This window comes from Zosterops lateralis (genome assembly GCF_965231275.1).
Source record: "Zosterops lateralis genome assembly, chromosome: 22".
Taxonomy (NCBI): Eukaryota; Metazoa; Chordata; class Aves; order Passeriformes; family Zosteropidae; genus Zosterops; species Zosterops lateralis.
Window position 1 is genome coordinate 1320910 of NC_139782.1, and position 18140 is coordinate 1339049.

Consider the following 18140-nt stretch of genomic DNA (forward strand, 5'->3'; position numbering starts at 1 on the left):
ACAGTGACACTGGGGACACACACAGTGGCTCTGGGGACACACACTGTGACTCTGGGAGCACACACGGTGACTCTGGGGGCGCACATGGTGACTCTGGGGGCACACATGGTGACTGGGAGCACACACAGTGACTCTGGGGACACACACAGTGGCACTGGGAGCACACACGGTGACTCTGGGGGTGCACACAGTGACTGGGGGCACACAGTGACACCGGGGACAGCCTGACCTGCACTTGTGGCACTAGTAGACGTTCTGGGAGCACACACAGTGACTCTGGGGACACACACAGTGACACTGGTGACACATACAGTGACATTGGGGGCACACGCAGTGACAATGGGGGCACACGCAGTGACTCTGGGAGCACACAGTGACTCTGGAGGCACACACAGTGACACCAGGGACAGGCTGACCTGCACTTGTGGCACTGGTAGACATTCTGGGGGCACACACAGTGACTCTGGGGGCACACAGTGACTCTGGGGGCACACACAGTGACACCAGGGACAGGCTGACCTGCACTTGTGGCACTGGTAGACGTTCTGGGGGCACACACAGTGACTCTGGGGGCACACAGTGACTCTGGGGGCACACACAGTGACACCAGGGACAGGCTGACCTGCACTTGTGGCACTGGTAGACATTCTGGGGGCACACACAGTGACTCTGGGGGCACACAGTGACTCTGGGGGCACACACAGTGACACCAGGGACAGGCTGACCTGCACTTGTGGCACTGGTAGACGTTCTGGGGGCACACACAGTGACTCTGGGGGCACACAGTGACTCTGGGGGCACACACAGTGACACCAGGGACAGGCTGACCTGCACTTGTGGCACTGGTAGACATTCTGGGGGCACACACAGTGACTCTGGGGGCACACACAGTGACACCAGGGACAGGCTGACCTGCACTTGTGGCACTGGTAGACGTTCTCGCCGCAGTTGCCGCACACGCCGGGGTTGGCGGGCACGGAGGCGCTGCAGCGTGGGCACTGCAGGGTCTCGGTGGACGCCTGGTAGTTCTCGTAGAAGTCGGCGAACTCGATCATCAGGTTGGAGGCCACGATGGGCAGGGGCAGATCGATCTTCACCTCTGTCTGCCCCGGGGTCAGCTGCACCTTCTTGGCCTTGTGCCAGCGGGCCGGCCTAGAGGAGGGGTGGAAGGGGAAGAAGGGGAGAAAAGGGAAGGAAGGGGAGAAAAGGGAAGGAAGGTTTTCCAGAGGGAAGTTCCCTCCCCGCCCACGTGTGAGCAGAAGCCAAATGCAACCGTCTCGGCTCCAAATCTCCTTTAACTGGGATGAATGGAGAGCAGTTCTAGGATTCGTTTCCTTAGCTTCTGTATTGACATGATATGTAGCCAGAAATACATTTTAAGCCTTTATCCTCTTCATAGAGAGAGACTGTTTGGGATTAAAGAGCTGTTGATGCCTCATGGAAAAACTTTAATTCTACAGACATTTTCTAGGGATTTTCACCTCCATTTTTTTATTAGTAAGGACATTTGCATGAAAACAGGATATTTATTTCTTAAAGATCTCATCTGCTCCCACTGCTTATTCTCAACCTGAAGTCAGAATCCTCTCTTTGTGACATCATAATCCTCTCCACAGCAGCCACTTGTGATGTCACAGAGGATTAAGACTTCAAATAAGCAATAAGCGGCGGGCACAGATTAATCCCTAAGCCAGAGAGATCTGATTCTGGTGAGAACATCTCAAGAAGTAAGAAGGGGAAGCACATAAGCAGGACTGGCTCCAGACTGAGCAGTGTGTTGAAAAGGAGCCATTTCTGGTAGGTAAAGCAGAGCTGAGAGTGAGGCCATCCAACTTCTAATTTTAATTCTACTCTGTGGCTTCAAACAAACAATGTTAATGCTTTTCAGCATTCCTGGACATGCTGCAAAGTCCAAATCCCTTTTGGAGTCAAACTACCCATGAAGTGCTCTCGGTATTACTACTGGTTCCCACACAATTAAGTCAGGTGCTTAAAAGCGAGCCTGGACAAAGTTAGAATCCACAAATTTTACAGACATTTTTCGAGCTTCAGAGATAATCTGGATCTTTGCTTCAACAATTGTAGGGGATTCAGAACAATCCCACCCAGTGTGGGCTGAGAGTGATGAGTAACAGTCTAAGGAGGAATCTTGGGGAAAAACAAGAAGCCAAGGGAACGAATCAAATTCAGAGATTGCACACAAAACTTGATGAACATACTTGTTCTTCAGCTCCACGATGGCCTGCACGGTCCTGTTGTTGTAGTAGAGGTTGATGGTTCTCACCATCTTGGTTCGTTTCAGGTCCCCAATCTTCACTGTCACCTTGCTGATGGTGTGGCTGCCAATGAGCTTCACCACCTGCTGCGTGGTCGTGTAGCGCGTGTCCACTTTGATGGACGAGAGCTTGATGTACTGGGGAGACAAAGCAAGGACACACGGCCTGTTTGAGGGCATCCCAAAACCTCAGGGACACAGGAAACCACACCTGGAAAGGGTTGGGGTCCCTGATGTACTGGGGAGACAAAGCAAGGACACATGGCCTGTCTCAGGGCATCCCAAAAACTCAGGGACACAGGAAACCACTGGGATCCCCACCACTGGAAAGGATTTCATAACAGCAGTTACTGCTGGTGTCCTGCAGAGCAGCTGGAGCTGTGCCAGGGGAGGGTCAGGCTGGAGATCAGGGAAAGGTTCTTCCCCCAGAGGGTGCTGGGCACTGCCCAGGCTCCCCAGAGAATGGGCATAGCCCTGAGGCTGCCAGAGCTCCAGGAGTGTTTGGACAGCACTGCCAGGGATGCCCAGGGTGGAATGTCCTGTGCAGAGCCAGGGGTTGGATTCAATCCCTCTGGGCCCTTTCGAACTCAGGATATTCCATGACTGTGTGAATCCAGGTTTACTTACACAGAAGGGCACCTCAGGGTTGTTGCAGACAAGGCAAGGATCACTCTCCAGGTAGTAGCCATCGAATTCCACGAGCCCAGACAACGTGCTGGAATGAGGGAACAACACTGACACACGGACCTGGGCATTTGCTGCCTTAAACCCAGGCTGCTCAACCAGAATCACTTTAATTTCCCCCAGCCCCAGTGTGTAACAGAACTGCTACAACGTAAATCACAATGGATATAACAGGTTTTAACTAAGCAGCATTTTTACTCTAATTATCAACGGCCAAGGTGGGACCAAGAACACAACACTTAAAACTGCAAATCTCTATTCTCCAGCAGGGCCTAAGATTTTATAACGCTTACTGACAGTGAAAGCAGAAGAGCTCAAGCCAAGCTCTGCTGGTAGGGCACAACGTCAGGTTTCCATCTGGCAGAAAGGATTCTGCTGCTTTCCCAAGCCCAGCAGGTACAGAACCTCAGCAGGACCCATCCCCACCACCATCCCATCAGCAGAATTCCCCACGGATGGAGCTCAGCTGGAAAACCCATCAGTGACATGGATCAAAGGCAGAAGTGACTCACTTGTAGATGTTGGAGTTGGGGTGGTTGGTGAGAATGTGGTTTTGAGTCCGGAGTATCTCCACGGCCTTTTGGGAATATTCCTTCAGCTGAAATACAACCAGGAAAAGACAGTCTTCAAAACAGTGCTTTTACTGCTACAAAAAGACAGATATCCCTAATCTCATGGTGTTCCAGGTCCCCTAGAAGAGGCACACACCACATTGGCAGGAATTTATGTGCTTACATCATTACCCAGCACTGTAATCAATCCTAAAATTTGAGATTTGCACAGTAAGTGCTGTTTGTCAGTCAATCCCTGCAAATGCCTGCCAAGATTTGTACAGCATTCCCCACTCTTTAAACATACTCATCCAAGTATCAATGGATTGAAATTATTTGCTATCAATCCCACTGAACCCCTAGAAGAGGCCACCACTTCCTTTGTTCAAAAATCATGGTTACAAAGGATTCCTAGTAGTTGCAATATCAAAAATCTATAAACTAGAGCTGCCAGATTCACAAAAGCCCCGTATTTCTCTCAATAAAAAAAACAACTCACCAGTACAATTTCACCTCCAAAACAATAAAACAAAAATCCACACTTCCAAATTTTTTAAGGATCTTGCTTTTTTAAACATTAAAGTTGTAGGAACACAAAATATTTCCACCAGAAGCTCTTCTGACAGAAAATCTGTCCCAGCTGTATCATAAATGAGCACCTGGGATGCTGTACCTCCCTTCTGGAACATCACTATACCTTTTTCTCTGTCTGCTGTGTTTTCAGGGAGAAGTACCCCAGGAGATCCACAAACTGGGCAGCCTTTCTTCCATAAGCTGGAAGTTCTGGCCAGATGGACCACATGAGATCCAGCAGTAACTCCTGCTGGGACTTGTTGGAGTTCCTGTTGGGTGGATTACAGACAGTCAGGGTCCTGAAGATGGCACAGATCTTGTGCAGAAGAACATAAGCTCCAGGCTACCAAAATGGGAAACCATCATCTTGCAAAGCTCACAGAGCTAAATTCCACCAGCCCTTGAGCCCAGCTGTTTTCCAGTACTCCAAAATAAAAGCAGCTGTCCTGAAACAACTGAGCAGAGCTCTGAGGGAGTCCAGCCCCCTAAAGTGCTCCTTTCCCCACATAACCCCCAACTTTCCACAGTGTGAGTCTGGATCTGCTTCAGAAATTCACTTTGCCCACAAACACCTGCTCCTGGTCATGACAGGAGTCAGATTTTGCAGACAGAAATAAAATGCTCCTTGCAGATGACAGCTGATCATGGATAAGTCACAACTTTCACCCCCAGTAACTGCAAATCAGTGAGGGCAATTCCAGAGGGGGCCAACACCTGCAGGCTCCAGCATCCTTCAGAGAGAGGCTCTGGCACTGACCCAGCCCCTGGGCTCACCTGTAGATGTGCAGGGCCAGGCAGTGGGCCTGCCACCTCACTGAGGAGGAGTTGGATTCCAGCAGGAAGCAGCGCAGGAACTGGATAAGGGTCTCCTTGTCAGCAAACTTGTTCAGTTGGTTCACCAGGGCTGTGCACAGCTGGTCCTCCTGACTGCCTGAACCCTCACCTGGGGAAACAGGGAAGGCTTTAGGGAGAAGATAAATGCAGCACCTCACAGGCAGGCCACTCTCCTATTTCCAAAAGTGAGGATAATGGGGACAAATTATTATGTTTCAGGTAACAGTAAAGTTTAATATTCCTGTCTTTTTCAAAAATACATGCTAGTACTCCTGACTAACAGAAAAAAACTGCAGGAAAACTTGCCAGTGAGGACGTGAGAAATGTGCTACACATCCTGATAAAAAGGATTGACCATGAGGCAATGAAAAGACTCACAGAGAACCATCTGATGGTGAAAGCCAAAGCGGTTCCTTGAAGAAAAGCCAAGAGAGAATTTATGCCCGTGACTTTTACAGGGAAGCTTAATTACTTTCCCAGGACTGTGGATATTCATTAAGCCTCAGCCCTGGCTCCAGCAGAGCTTCCAAGGCAGCCAGAGGAAACAAGTCTGAACAGAATCACTGCAGAGCACAGCTAACTGGGTGTGCATCCCCAGGATTTGTTTTAATCCTTGTGAGCATTTCAGCCTCCTACAACCCAGGACAGGCAAGTTAAGTAGAGGCTGCTTCATCACTAGATTAGGTAACACCATTAGACAACTTCAAATCCACTCAAGGCAATAAACACAGTGGGTTTGGAATGTCCTCAGCGTGTGACTTCAGTCCAACTCTTAGAACACACTGCTTCACCTTAACGCCATCTACACATGGGAAAACTGCTCCTCTCTGCTGTCTGTGACTGTGGGTGCCTTTGCCACGAGCCACGACCCTTTCCCAACAGCGGGATTTATCATCCAGTTCTTTCTTAACAGAGTAAGAAAGGCTGTGAGAAGCAGACTTGCTCCCTAAAACCACAGGACACAGCCCAGCTGCCCCTCACCCTCTCGCTCCTTCTCCTTTTCCTCCTTCTTGCTCTTTTTGGTGGAGGATTTGCTCTGCGCTGCTGCCTGCCCAGAGCCTGATGCTGCAGGAGCAGAGGTGGAAGAGGTGCTGGAAGCTCCAGAGGATGAAGCCACAGACAGCACTTTGCTGCCACACAGAGCACAAGACAACAGCTGCAGGAGAACCGGGGACACTCCTTCGTCTACCAGGAAGCTGACTTGGAGCAGGAAATAGAGAACCGCTGTGGAGGAAAGGAGAAAATGCTTGAATCACACAATCATGGAATATCCTGAGTTGGATTGAATCCAACTCCAGCCCTGCACAGACACCTCAACATTCCCACCCTGTGCATCCCTGGGAGTGGTGTCCAAATGCTCATGGAGCTCTGGCAGCCTCGGGGCTGTGCCCATTCCCTGGGGAGCCTGGGCAGTGCCTGAACCCTCTGGGGGAAGAACTTTTCCCAGATATCCAACCTAACCCTGCCTTAATACAGCTCCATGCCACTAAAGCTTGAATTAAAAAAAGAAAAGAAAGAAAGAAAAAAAAGACCCCAGTCTAAACCCAAAGCCTTCGTACACAAGAACCAAACTCCCAGAACTGTCCTGTCCCTGCACCACAGAAGGGAAAGGGACACTTGTCCCTGCACCACAGAAGGGACAGGGACACCTGTCCCTGCACCACTTAACAACCACCTAACACTGGGGTACACCAGGTACAGTGGCTTATCCCAAATTACTCTCTGGGACAATGGTAGCACAAGCAAGAGAACATAGATCTCCTGTTCCTCTAAGTCATCCATTACACCGTATTTTTCTCTTTATCCAAGGACCAGATGCAATTAAGGCACTGGAATAATTAGCACTGAAAACTGTTCAGTCCTATCAAAACCCTCAGCTGTGTCTCCCCTTTTCTGCTGAGCTTCTCCATCCCAACCACGACACCACTGCTCCCCCAAATCCTGCAGAGACAGGACTCACAGTCATCCTTGATGCAGAATTTCTGCCAGTTCACTGTTCTCTGCGTGGCAATCTCTGCACAAGCCTTCAAATGTTCCATCTGTGGGCACAAAGGGATGAGATCAACCAGCACATCAGCACTCCCATCACACCAACGCCACTCCAAGGCCCTTTCCCTGCTCCTGGCCTCACCAGGGAGATGAGGGTGTCATACTGCAGGGCAGAGCCCGAGCTGGCTGTCACCACGCTGGCCCTCAGGAAGATGCCCTGCTCCTCCAGCAGCTTCTTGATGCCCCTGACGTGCGAGTCCAGCGTGTGCAGGTCCCGCAGCTGCCGGTACTTGTCCTTGGAGCCGCAGATGAACAGCAGCAGCTTCCGCACCTGCCGGCGCACGAACGGCGTCTGCTGGATCATCAGGTACTGCAGAGAGAGGGGCACTATCAGCTCACTGGGGCACACTGCCCAGCAAAAATGAGGGGTTTCTTCCAAAAAGAAAACAGATGGGAGGTGCGTTCACTCAGATTTAAGGTGCTCTAAGTCCCGGGCAGAAGAAACACTGTACAGCAACGCTGCACCACTTGCTGGAAACCATCCCTTGTCATCTCCAACCTCAAATAAACTCATAACCAAGGCTAATTAAGAAATCCTAACTCATACCTGTGGAAATGTAAGATAATTTGTTATATAAAGTAGGAAGCAAACTGAGAAGACAAACTCCAAATATCTTCCTGATTTCTTTTTTAAGGCCCAAGTACCAACAGCTGAGTGTGATGTTACATTTTTTCATCTCACAGCAGGTTTTCTCTCTAAGCTTTGTGGCAGCAACCACTGAGTTCCAAGAAACAATAGCAACCTCATTTTTCATGTATATTTTCCTACAGACTCCTGTTCAACAGGAACACACAAAGCCAAGAGTTCACCGTCTTTCAAGGAGATTAAAAATACAAGATGGAGCTGAGATCAGCTCTGCAAAAGCTCATCTCTCCCAAGAAAGAAATATCATTATTGGAGTTTTCTTGTGGAAATCTGCAGGTGTATCACGTTCTTGCTTACCTCAGACAAAAAGTAGAACCAGGAGTGATCAAAGATGGGCGGGGGGATGCGGGAGTTTGTGTCTGCAATCTTCTTGATCTGGTAGGGCAGGCGCAGCACCATCTCTGTCAGGAGCTGAGTGTAGGCCTCAAAAACATCTGCAGCGTGACCCTGGCAGCAAGAGAAATCCCTCAGGCTCTGAGCACACCCAGAGTGGTGTCATGACTAATGATTTTTTAAAAACAAGGGATTTCTGCCCCTTTGCAGCCCAAAGAATGTTCCCAAATGATGAATGAAACCCTGCACAAGGCCTTGAACGGGAGGGCAGCTGTGAGGATGCAGTAAGCTAGTCTGGAGTAATAAAGCAGTTCAACTTAGGAGCTTCCAGCTTCGGAGACATTCATATATTTAATCAGGCATTTAATCAGGCAGTGCACCTGTACAAACACCAAACCATGGCATAATGGCACCACAGTGGTGGAACACGCCTGGGAATTACTATGGAAATTCCCATCCACCATTCCACTTCCTTGGCACACTAAGTTCAGGAATTCTGCCTGCCAAGCACAGGGAGTCACAGGCTGGAGCAGCTTCCTTTCAGGATGATTAACAATTCCTCCAGGAATAGTGACAGCAGCTGCACAGGACTCCTGGGTTAGGAGTGCACCAAGAGATGCAGTGAGCTGGGCTGCCTTGTGAGAATTCTGAGCACCCACAGTTATAACTTTGGGCTAGAAGCTGGATTTTGGTTGCTCTTCTAAGGGCAAATTCCTTGTGCAGGAGGAGCTGCTTTCCCAGCTCTGTGCAGCCTCCTTGCAGTGCACAGCTCCCAGCACAGGGCAGGACTCACCTTCACATACTGGCGGAGGAAAAAAGGGCTCATGTCAGGGGGAGAGGAAGTGGTGTGAGGCTTCAGGAGCTGGCTGGTGGCCACAGGCTCCTCATCATTCTGCTGGCTCTTCCAGTACTCCAGCAGGGACTTGAGCACGTGTAGACAGTAATCAACAGCACCAGAGCTCAGCAAGGCAGCTGCTGTGGCACTGGAGATCAGGGAGGAAGCCTGGAACAGAGGGAAGGAGCTGGATCAGGAACACACCTGGGAACCTGCAGGGGGGAGAGCTGGGGCAGCCCTGAGCACCTGCTGACAATGTGGGCAAGAAAGCAGGTTTGGATGAAACTTTGCAGGCAGCTTTTAAGTTTGGGGTTTGTTTGAGGTTGGGGTTTTTTGGGTTTTTTTTGTGTTTATGAAAAGCAACTCAAATATTTACAGAGACTCTTTTGAACAAGTGCTTAGTAAAGGAAAACAAATAAAATCTCCTCTTAAGTCTAATCTCCCCTCGACACATGTGCCAGAGGCCACTCTGCTGTGGATTAGACGACTAGGGCTTTTTTCCTTTCTTTTTTTTTCCCCCCCTTATTTTTTTTTTTATTTTTAAGTTGGGATTTCTATTTGTTTATCTGGGATTTGGCCAGCTGGGCATGAATCCTGGTAGAGAAAGAGTCCCTGTTGCAGCTGCCGCTCACAGGCTCTGCTCCACCCAGGTATTGCTCCACCTGCATTCTGCAAGACGAGGAGCTTTGATTTCTGTGGGAAGCTCAAGTGAGTAACAAAGGCTGGAGAAAAAGCCACTGTAAATAAAACTATTAAAGCAGCCCTGTAAATCCAAACAAACCCCACAGCTCATAAGCTCATTAAAATTTGATGCAGTTCAGACTAAATTTTTTAACCTCTATGCTTTTTTATTAATCTCCTTCCCACCACACATACTGCTTTTTATGCCTTATTACTGTACCTTTTAGCAACAAATATCTAAGGAATCCTCTTAGCGACTTTTACGTTGACACAGCAGCATATTGCTTTCCAATAATCACATTACAAATCCTCTTTAACCCCTTCAGCACTGGTGAGATGCAAGGGAAAAATCTGCCAGACCGTTTTAAGTAACATCATTAATGTGCTGCCCTGAGCTCAGCCTGGAACTGTGCACAAAACAAGAGCATCCAATTGTCTTTACACGGCTGCTTCCTCCAGTCCCAGTTTCAAAACTCTTTTTCCACAAGAGTTCAGTAACATTACAGGTTCCCTAGGAATTTTTCCAAAGCCCTCTCAAGGATTTTTCAGTTTTACACCTGTTATTTCAGTTAGCAGCTTTTAGATCATCCTTGATGAATGAAAGCCCTGCAGGCACATCATGGAATCCCAGAATGGTTTGGGTTAAAAGAGACCTTAAAGTTCATCCCATTCCACCCCCTGCCATGGCAGTGACACCTTCCATTGTCCCACATTGCTCCAAGCCTTGTCCAACCTGGCCTTGGACCCTGCCAGGAATCCAGGGGAAGCCACAGCTTCTCCACCCTCACAGGGAAGAATTTATTCCCAGTATCTGACCTAAATTTCCTCTCTTTCAGTCTGACCCATTCCCCCTTAACCTGTCATTCCAGCTCCTGATGAACACTCTCTCTCTGGCTTTCCTGTAGCTCCTTCGCACCCTGGAAGACGTTGTGGGGTCTCTACACAACCTTCTCCTCTCCAGGCTGAACAATCCCAACTCTCCCAGCCTGTCTCCACAGGGGAGGTGCTCCACTCCCCTGAGCAACTCCGTGGCCTCCTCTGCACTTGCTCCAACAATTCCATGTGTTCTCATGTTGGGAACACCAGAACTGTGTGCAATGCTCCAGGTGGAGTCTTGTAAGAGCTGAGAAGAGGGGGAGAAAATCATCCCCTGACAAAGGAATCTGGAGAATGTACCTCACAAATGGAAGTCTTGGATCCTGACTTGGTTCTGGACATGAAGACACTGAGCAGCCTCATCACCACCAAGTGCACCTCATTCACAGGGGAGCGCTCGTTTTTCTTGGACACATCCTGAAAGAAAAGACACATCCTGCTTCTTCAATCCCAGAGCTGAGCAGTGCCCCAAGCCTCTCATGTTCAGTGCTCTGATGCTCAGGAAGCATTTAGAATTTAAGCTCAAGCAGTAAGACTAAAAAAGCAGCACAAATGCTTCAACAGAAGAGTGGGCAGTGGCCTGGCTGCCAGAGAAGAGTCTCATACAAATGAAAAGCTACATATGTCAATCATGCATTTACTGATTATGGCTCTTCTCAGAGTTTAATTCCAGCAAAACAAATTTTCATGCTCACTTGTGGATGCCAGACCCAAGAAACAGTGGGAGTTCCACTCATGTCATTTTCTACCTTACATGAAAGGAGGCAAGAGGAATAAACTGCCTGAACACATCCACACGGCAATTTTTCTGTGACTCCCAAGCATTTAATTCATCCATGGAAAGAAACCCTGTCTAGAAGGAGCAAATTCAGAGCATGAGTCCACATTGCACTTTACCTTTTTGTCCATGCCCAGCTCTGCAATCAGCTGGGACAGAAGGTTATCCAAAGCTCCCTTGTCTTTTTCATCATCTCCATCTAGGTCTGTTGTGAGCATCAGAATAACCTGGGAAGAGGAGTCAGAGAATTATTAGAGGGCAGATCCCACACTTTCAAGGTAACTATTTATCTTTCACAAAACAGCACCGATTTTTTCTTGATTTATCTGTGTTCTTTCCCAAATCCAGCCTGTACCTCACATCCTAACACGAACATTCAGCATAAACCCAGAAGACCTTCCCAAACACACTGGAGCTCAAGGACTGGAGCCCTCAGGCTTCCCAGTCAGCTGTAAAGTCACAATGAGAAAGGGCACAAGTCCAGCAAAAACCTGTGGGTAAGGAATGCTGTACAACAGATAGACTCGCACTGTGACTGAGCAGGAAAGAGAAAAGCACATGTAAATGGAAACCAGTGACTGAACTGTTTGATTTGGGCCTAACTCTGAGCCCTCCTCACTCACCTGCATGTAAGGGATGGCCCGGACCCCTCCAACGTTCCTCAGCTGGGGTAAATTCTGCAGCAGCCTCTCCAGCAGCATCAGCCGGACCATGTGCAGCCTGGGGATTCAGAGCCAGCAATCAGACACAGCACGGAGCACATCACACCTAGAAGAGTCTCCAAGAGAGCACTGCAGTCTGTCCCAGAACCCTAAGCCAGGGAGGAGAGGACTCGCCCAGAATTCACAGGAGAGCAATGCCAAAGATGCAGAGCACCTCTGACAGTGGAGCCACACTGCCCAGGCCTGGCCACCTGGGGATTGCAACTGCATGGAAACATCCTGCAAATCAGCTCCACACTGCACTGGAGAGGGGACTGAGCACCTGCTCCCACAGAATGAAAAGCTGCCCATATTCCCAAAGGACTCTTGCACACACTTTTGTCCTAACAGTGAATTTCACAGGCTCCCAAGATTTTAGTGATTCTGTGTTAACTAGGCCCTTGCAGGATTTTTTCATCACTTCCTACAGGCAGCAGTTTTGTGGGACACACAGTGGGTGTTTATCACACCACATGATGATTGCACAGAGGGTGCACTGAACAGAATCCCCAGGGAACAGCAGTGTCTGAGGCTGCCAGAGCTCCAGGAGTGTTTGGACAATGTTTGGATACAGAGGGTGGGACTGTTGAGGTGTCTGTGAAGGGCCAGGCATTGGATTGGATGATATTTGTGGGTCCCTTCCACCTCAGGACAGCCCATGATTTTGCAATGGCAGTTTGCTCTGTGTTTCTGACTCCCCACTTTTGTTACCCAGCAGTCGCGAATTGCACTCCTGGACCTGCAGCACCTGTAGCCCCCTCCTCTGCAAGCATCCCCCAGAGCAGGGGTTACTCCTGGTGAGGAAATAAAGCCTCTTGCCTGTTGCTGGTGTGGACGTCTCCCTCTGCCTCTCCTTCCCCCTCAGAGCCCTCTCCCTCCTGCTGGCCCGTGGTGGTGCTGATGGCTCCCGTGCTGGAGCTGACGCTGCCCGGCCCGGCCGGGTGCCCCTCGGCTGTGGTGTCCCCGTAGGCACTGCTCCGGCCGGACACTGGGGAAGGGAAGGAAAATAGGCAACATCAGCAACTCAACAAGCACCTTGCCTGCTTTGTATCTACCACCACAGCTGAGCTGCACTTTGGAATCACGGTTCAAAGGAGATGCTGGCTTTGGTTCTCTTAAATCTATGAGAGAGGCTGAAGATGCATTTGTAGAAATCTTTTCTTAGCCACCCTCATCTTTGTGGCCCAAACTGAACTGGTTCCAGAGCAGTAACTCAAACTCAGTCAGACAACACTTGGATGGGCAGTGCAGACAACCAAGACAATTTTTTTAATAACGGTCTATGATTATTTTACCTGGTTATCAGTCCCAAACCAAAAAGAGAGGAATTAATCCTATCTCACCAGCAGCATAATGAATTGTCTCAGTCTTGCTCTAGGCATTCTGAGAGGCAAAGGCTCCAAAGAGACCTTGTTGTGGCCCCCCACTACCTTACAGAGTACTGGGTACTTATGAAAAGGTGGGAGAGGGACTTGTTATATGAGGAGAGAATGACATGACCGCAGGCAGTGGCTTTAAGCTGAACAAGGGCAGGGTTAGATGGGATATTAGGGAGGAATTCTTTACTCAGGGAGTGATGAAGCCCTGGCACAGGTTGCCCAGACAAGCTGTGGCTGCCCCATCCCTGGAAGTGTCCAAGGCCAGGTTGGATGAAGCTTGGAGCAACCTGGGATAGTGGAAGGTGTCCCTGCCTTGGGGTTGGTACAGGATGACCAAACCATTCTGAGATTCAATGACTCTGTTATTACAGCCCAGCAGGATCTGCTCCAGATTCCACACTTCCAGAGAATCATGAGAAGCTGTCAATATTCCATCTGTGGGCACTTGGGCAAAACCCACAAAATGACAGATGGCAGCAGCCACTGGGAACTGCGATCTCCTCTGTGCCAGGGATCACCCACACGCTCCCATGGTGGGCAAGGCTGTAGCGGCAGGGAGGGAGTAGGGGTGTGGCAGGGAGGGAGCAGGGAGGAAGCAGAGGCCAGCAGGGAGGGAGCAGGAAGGATGCAGGGAGGATGCAGGGGTGCAGCAGGGAGGGAGCAGGGGGAATGCAGAGGTGTATAAGAGAGGGAGAATGGAGAGAGCAGGGGGATGCAGGGGTGTAGCAGGGAGGATTGCAGGGGCTCAGCAGGGGCACAGCGGGGGTCACTCACCGCTGTGCTCCCCGGCCACCGAGTCCACGGCGCTGCCGCCGCTCTCCGAGCCCACGCTGCCGCCGTGCTCTGCGGGCGATGTCCGCAGTGTGGAGCCGTCCGTGGCCGCCGTGCTGCCCTCATCATCGGACGCTGGAGCTAAGAGAATAAAGAGAGCTGTTACAAGTAAAAACACTGCCTGGGAACAACTGCAAACGACGCTCACGCTACAAGGGAAAGGCTGCAGGGATTGGGCTTTGGGGACAGTTACAAACGGAAAGGGAGCTTGGGGCTGAACAGTGGGACAATTAAGGCTGCTGAAAGCAGTGGAGGGGAGATATCCCGAGAGGAAAGTTTCTCATCAAACACACAGGCATGCACAGTTACTTAAAGAACAATGTCTACTTGTTTATAAATGCAAGGGAAATACAGCACGTGCTTTGTTTTGTCTGCTTTAGCTTAAAGAGAGGAAATAACTCCCTCAGAAGTCTACAGTGAGAGTCAACCTAAGCAGGAAAAAGCTGTAAGTATACTCTCAAAAATACAAGAAGCCAATAGTAAAAACTGGCTCTTCCAAACCATACTTGCAAACCCATTTTAAGGCATTATTTAGGTCAAAATCTGAAAAAGATGATGCCTTGCAGTGAACAGTTACCTGATGCTGTTGTGTCCGAGAGTGTTCCGGCGTCGAGGGAGGAGGAGCTGGGAGCTTGGCCAGACAGTCCTAAGCTCTGCAGTCCAAGGGCACTGCTGCTGCTCCCTGCAAGCAGAGAACAAGTTATGAGCATCTTTCTTTGAGAGAATGAAGTTAACTCTGGCATTTTCTGTACATTTCATAGTTCTGCTATCTTTGGTTCACTGGTGATGACACCAACAGCTTTGCCTCATTTCTTTCCCAGTTCTCATTCCCTCTTTGCCTGCCAGCAGTGCCCACATCTGACCTTGCTGATCTTGTTGCAGGCTCAGGGCAATAGCCAACTCCACCATTGTCTCATCATCTGCGTCTGGAGGGATATCCAGCATCGGAGGGAATCCCTCTGCTCCAGCCAGAAGAGCCTCCAGAGGAGAAGGGTTCCCATTATTCACGTTCTCAGAAGTCTCCAGAACCATGGATTCAGACTATGGAGAGGAAACACAGTGAGAGCTTTCCCCAGACCACCAGCAGTAAGGGAGCACTACAAGCAGGTTCATCAGAACTAAATTAACTCAGGTCCTGGCACACTTCAAAGGCTCCAAGGAGAAGCTTTGGACTCACCACCATCTCAAAGTCCCCGTGATCCACTTCACTTTGCTCCTGGCTCTCCTGTCGGATGTGCTCTCCATTTGCTATCCCAGAGCTCTGCAGCTTGTCTTCTGCATCGTCATCATCATCATCATCCTTATCTCCTGAGGGGCAAAGCAGGAGTTCATAAATGCACAGCTCCTCATCCCATCCCAAACAAGGCAGTTAATGCTGGGAATAAGCCCAAGCTACCCCCAGTTACCAAGAGACTCCCTGACACTACAATTTGCCTACAATACTGAAAAGCCTCTCTTGGACGGAGCTCTGGTAATTTTGGTCTGCACACATCTTTGACTGATTTATTAGAACATGAAAACATGCATAGAAATATTACATCAAGATTACTACTCTCTAGATAAAAATGATCAGATTTTCCTGCCAGTGAAAGGGGAATATCTCAGAGAGATCTCCTTTTTGAATCCCAAAATGTCAATGAATAGGTGAGTTTATTAAATAAAAAGGGGTTTGGGGAGCAAGGGAGAGCAAAAGAAAGGAAAAAGGCTGATTTTAATCTTTTTTTAGTCCCAATTTATAACAAGACCACTAGATTTTCTTGTCCTTTCTGACCAGTCAAGCAGGACATGCTGGTTTAAGGCAGAGGGGTGCTCTGACATACCCATGGGAGTGTTGCTGCGGGGGGACGATGGCAGCGTCACGTGTCGCCGCTTGTTCCGGGGCCTCAGCACCCTGATCAAAGCTTGCTTGCAGGAAAAGCTCACTGCTGGGTCCTGCAGGGTTAACAGGTCATCATTACACTCCTGAAGCTCTAAGTCCTTATTCACAGCATCTGGAAAGATGGCTAAAAATACACTTGTGACTCTGGTCAGTCTTGGTTCATGTAGGACACTGCCTCAACTCCCTGTTTCCCTCAGGTGCCACAAAGGTAATTCCACATGCAGCACATGACAAACATTACTGGAATACAAAGAAAGAGAGAATTCTCCTTCATTCACTTCTGGCTCGGTGTTTTTGGCTGTACTTTGTGTCTGTACTATGTATGTGCATTCTACCCACTTTAATACTTTTCACATTATAGAATCATAGAAACGTTCTCTGAGATCAAGACCAACCATAAATCCAACACTGCCAATCCCCCTATAACCCATGACCCCAAGTGCCACATCTACACTTTTAAATCCCTCAAATACTGTTCTGGGTAGCCTGTGGCAGGCTGGAACATCCTTTCCATGAAGGAATTTTTCCTGATGTCCAACCTAAACCTCCCCTGGTGCAATTAGAAGCTGAGGATGAGCAGAGCAAGATGACATACTGGGCAAAGTAACATCTGCATGTAGATCTTGGATGCAATATGGATACAGTCCAGCTCACACGTGCAGTATCCATGGATAATATCCACCAAAGCATTGACTGTGGCTTCAACGTGAGTGAGACCTAAGGAGGAATAAAAGCAGGACTGAAATCAGCTCTCTCTGTATTTCAGCACAGAGTGAGGCACTGCAGGAAGCATCTTTTGTTTGCAGACTTCAAGGCACAATGTTAACAGCACAAATATATTGATTTTCAATCCAGACTGAGCCAGTCTTGTCTGTCTGATGGAATAATTTGAACTCCATATACCAGCACCACTCAATATCTTCTAATACCACCCACGAAGCCAAATGTGGGCAAATCAATCATCAGTCCCTTTTTCCTGGCAGAATACACATTGCCCTGAACAAAAGCTTCGGAGCAGAATCTGCAGCTTCACATTACAAAGCCCTCAGTGCAGCACTAGCATTGAACAAGTCATTTTCTCTGCTTACAAACTTAAAACAGGTCCCTTCAGAAGTCACAGGCTTGCCAATAGCAAAGGAAGAGCTCTCTCACCTGGCAGGCAGGCAGGGGCCAGGAAGGCATTTTTGGGTTTTGATGCATGGAGCTTCCAGAAGTGGTTCACCAGCTGGGTAATGAAGGTGCAGCCCTCTCCTTCTGCATGTTTCTGGGCCTCCTGCCCTTCTTCACTCTCTGCACAGATTAAAAAACACCTCTCAGAAATCTGCAGGAGAAAACCTTAATGAGGGTAACACCAAGTTTATTTGAAATGGCTTTTTTCAGAGGCTTTGATGTTCTCACCAGCAGGATATCACACACCTACCAAATGTGTCAAATATAGTCCCTGTCACTCTGAACCCAACACTCCAGCACAGCTTCAATTATCACAACAGAAACTTAGAGAAAATTACAGACTTATCTACCTGTTTCCAGCTGTGGCAGCTTTGATTCTGTGTAGTGGACGAGATTGTTGGGTCTCATAATAGCAATGGATCGAGCAGTGATGACCAGCCTCTGGAATACCTCAGGATCAAGGTCCTTTCCTTCTTTGGTTGAGGAAGTCAAATACTGAATGGCTTTGCTTAGCAGTGCTTGATCCTGTAGAGTGAAAGACAACACAGGCAAAGAAAAACAACTGATTGCAGCAGAAGGAAGCAGCTGAAGTACAACCACAGGAGAGATCCTGGGGAAATCCAGCACTTGTCATCTAAGGAAGGACAACTAAGCCTAAGAGGTCACAGAATCACACAATTCTGGTGATAAACAACAACCAGCAGGGCAGGCAGCAGGAGCTAAAGAGAGATGAGACAGGAGGTTTGTGCTGCACAGAGGAAGGGCTCTCTAGGGCTGTGCTGCACCTCAGCCATGACCTGGCAGGTTCCAGAAGCCCCCAAATCCATGCCCTGGGCAGTACCTTGTGGTTGTGGTAGGCTGAACGGCTGGTGTGCAGGCTGGCCAGGAGGCTCTTGGTCTGCTGCTGCACGCTGGAAGGGGCTGGCATGGACAGCAGCACAGTAGCCAGTTCCTGAGCTGCAATCTTATTCTTCTCCTAAGAAGAGACAACGCCCATTATTCAGTATATTTACCATCACTCAATGTACCTGCAGCTCCCTCCCCTCAATACCCTTTTGATAGCCT

General features: G+C 49.1%; 1 protein-coding gene across 3 annotated transcripts in view; it reads right to left on the minus strand.

The window, feature by feature from the left end:
* UBR4 (ubiquitin protein ligase E3 component n-recognin 4) overlaps positions 1 to 18140 on the minus strand; it is a gene marked incomplete at its 5' end in the record, with an annotated part of 82483 nt that overhangs the window by 29493 nt on the left and 34850 nt on the right. Inside the window, 24 exons of one of the 3 annotated variants that reach the window (XM_083876649.1) lie at positions 913 to 1152; positions 2220 to 2413; positions 2903 to 2990; positions 3472 to 3557; positions 4208 to 4352; positions 4858 to 5026; positions 5899 to 6141; positions 6878 to 6956; positions 7049 to 7276; positions 7910 to 8059; positions 8739 to 8948; positions 10638 to 10754; positions 11235 to 11342; positions 11739 to 11835; positions 12636 to 12804; positions 13970 to 14101; positions 14604 to 14708; positions 14890 to 15067; positions 15204 to 15334; positions 15847 to 15958; positions 16501 to 16622; positions 17058 to 17195; positions 17426 to 17600; positions 17917 to 18051. In XM_083876649.1, coding sequence (XP_083732775.1) covers positions 913 to 1152; positions 2220 to 2413; positions 2903 to 2990; positions 3472 to 3557; positions 4208 to 4352; positions 4858 to 5026; positions 5899 to 6141; positions 6878 to 6956; positions 7049 to 7276; positions 7910 to 8059; positions 8739 to 8948; positions 10638 to 10754; positions 11235 to 11342; positions 11739 to 11835; positions 12636 to 12804; positions 13970 to 14101; positions 14604 to 14708; positions 14890 to 15067; positions 15204 to 15334; positions 15847 to 15958; positions 16501 to 16622; positions 17058 to 17195; positions 17426 to 17600; positions 17917 to 18051 — 3551 coding nt within the window. Of the gene's footprint in view, positions 1 to 912; positions 1153 to 2219; positions 2414 to 2902; positions 2991 to 3471; positions 3558 to 4207; positions 4353 to 4857; positions 5027 to 5898; positions 6142 to 6877; positions 6957 to 7048; positions 7277 to 7909; positions 8060 to 8738; positions 8949 to 10637; positions 10755 to 11234; positions 11343 to 11738; positions 11836 to 12635; positions 12805 to 13969; positions 14126 to 14603; positions 14709 to 14889; positions 15068 to 15203; positions 15335 to 15846; positions 15959 to 16500; positions 16623 to 17057; positions 17196 to 17425; positions 17601 to 17916; positions 18052 to 18140 lie in introns of all 3 variants that reach the window. The other 2 variants (XM_083876648.1, XM_083876647.1) reach the window with 2 other exon arrangements.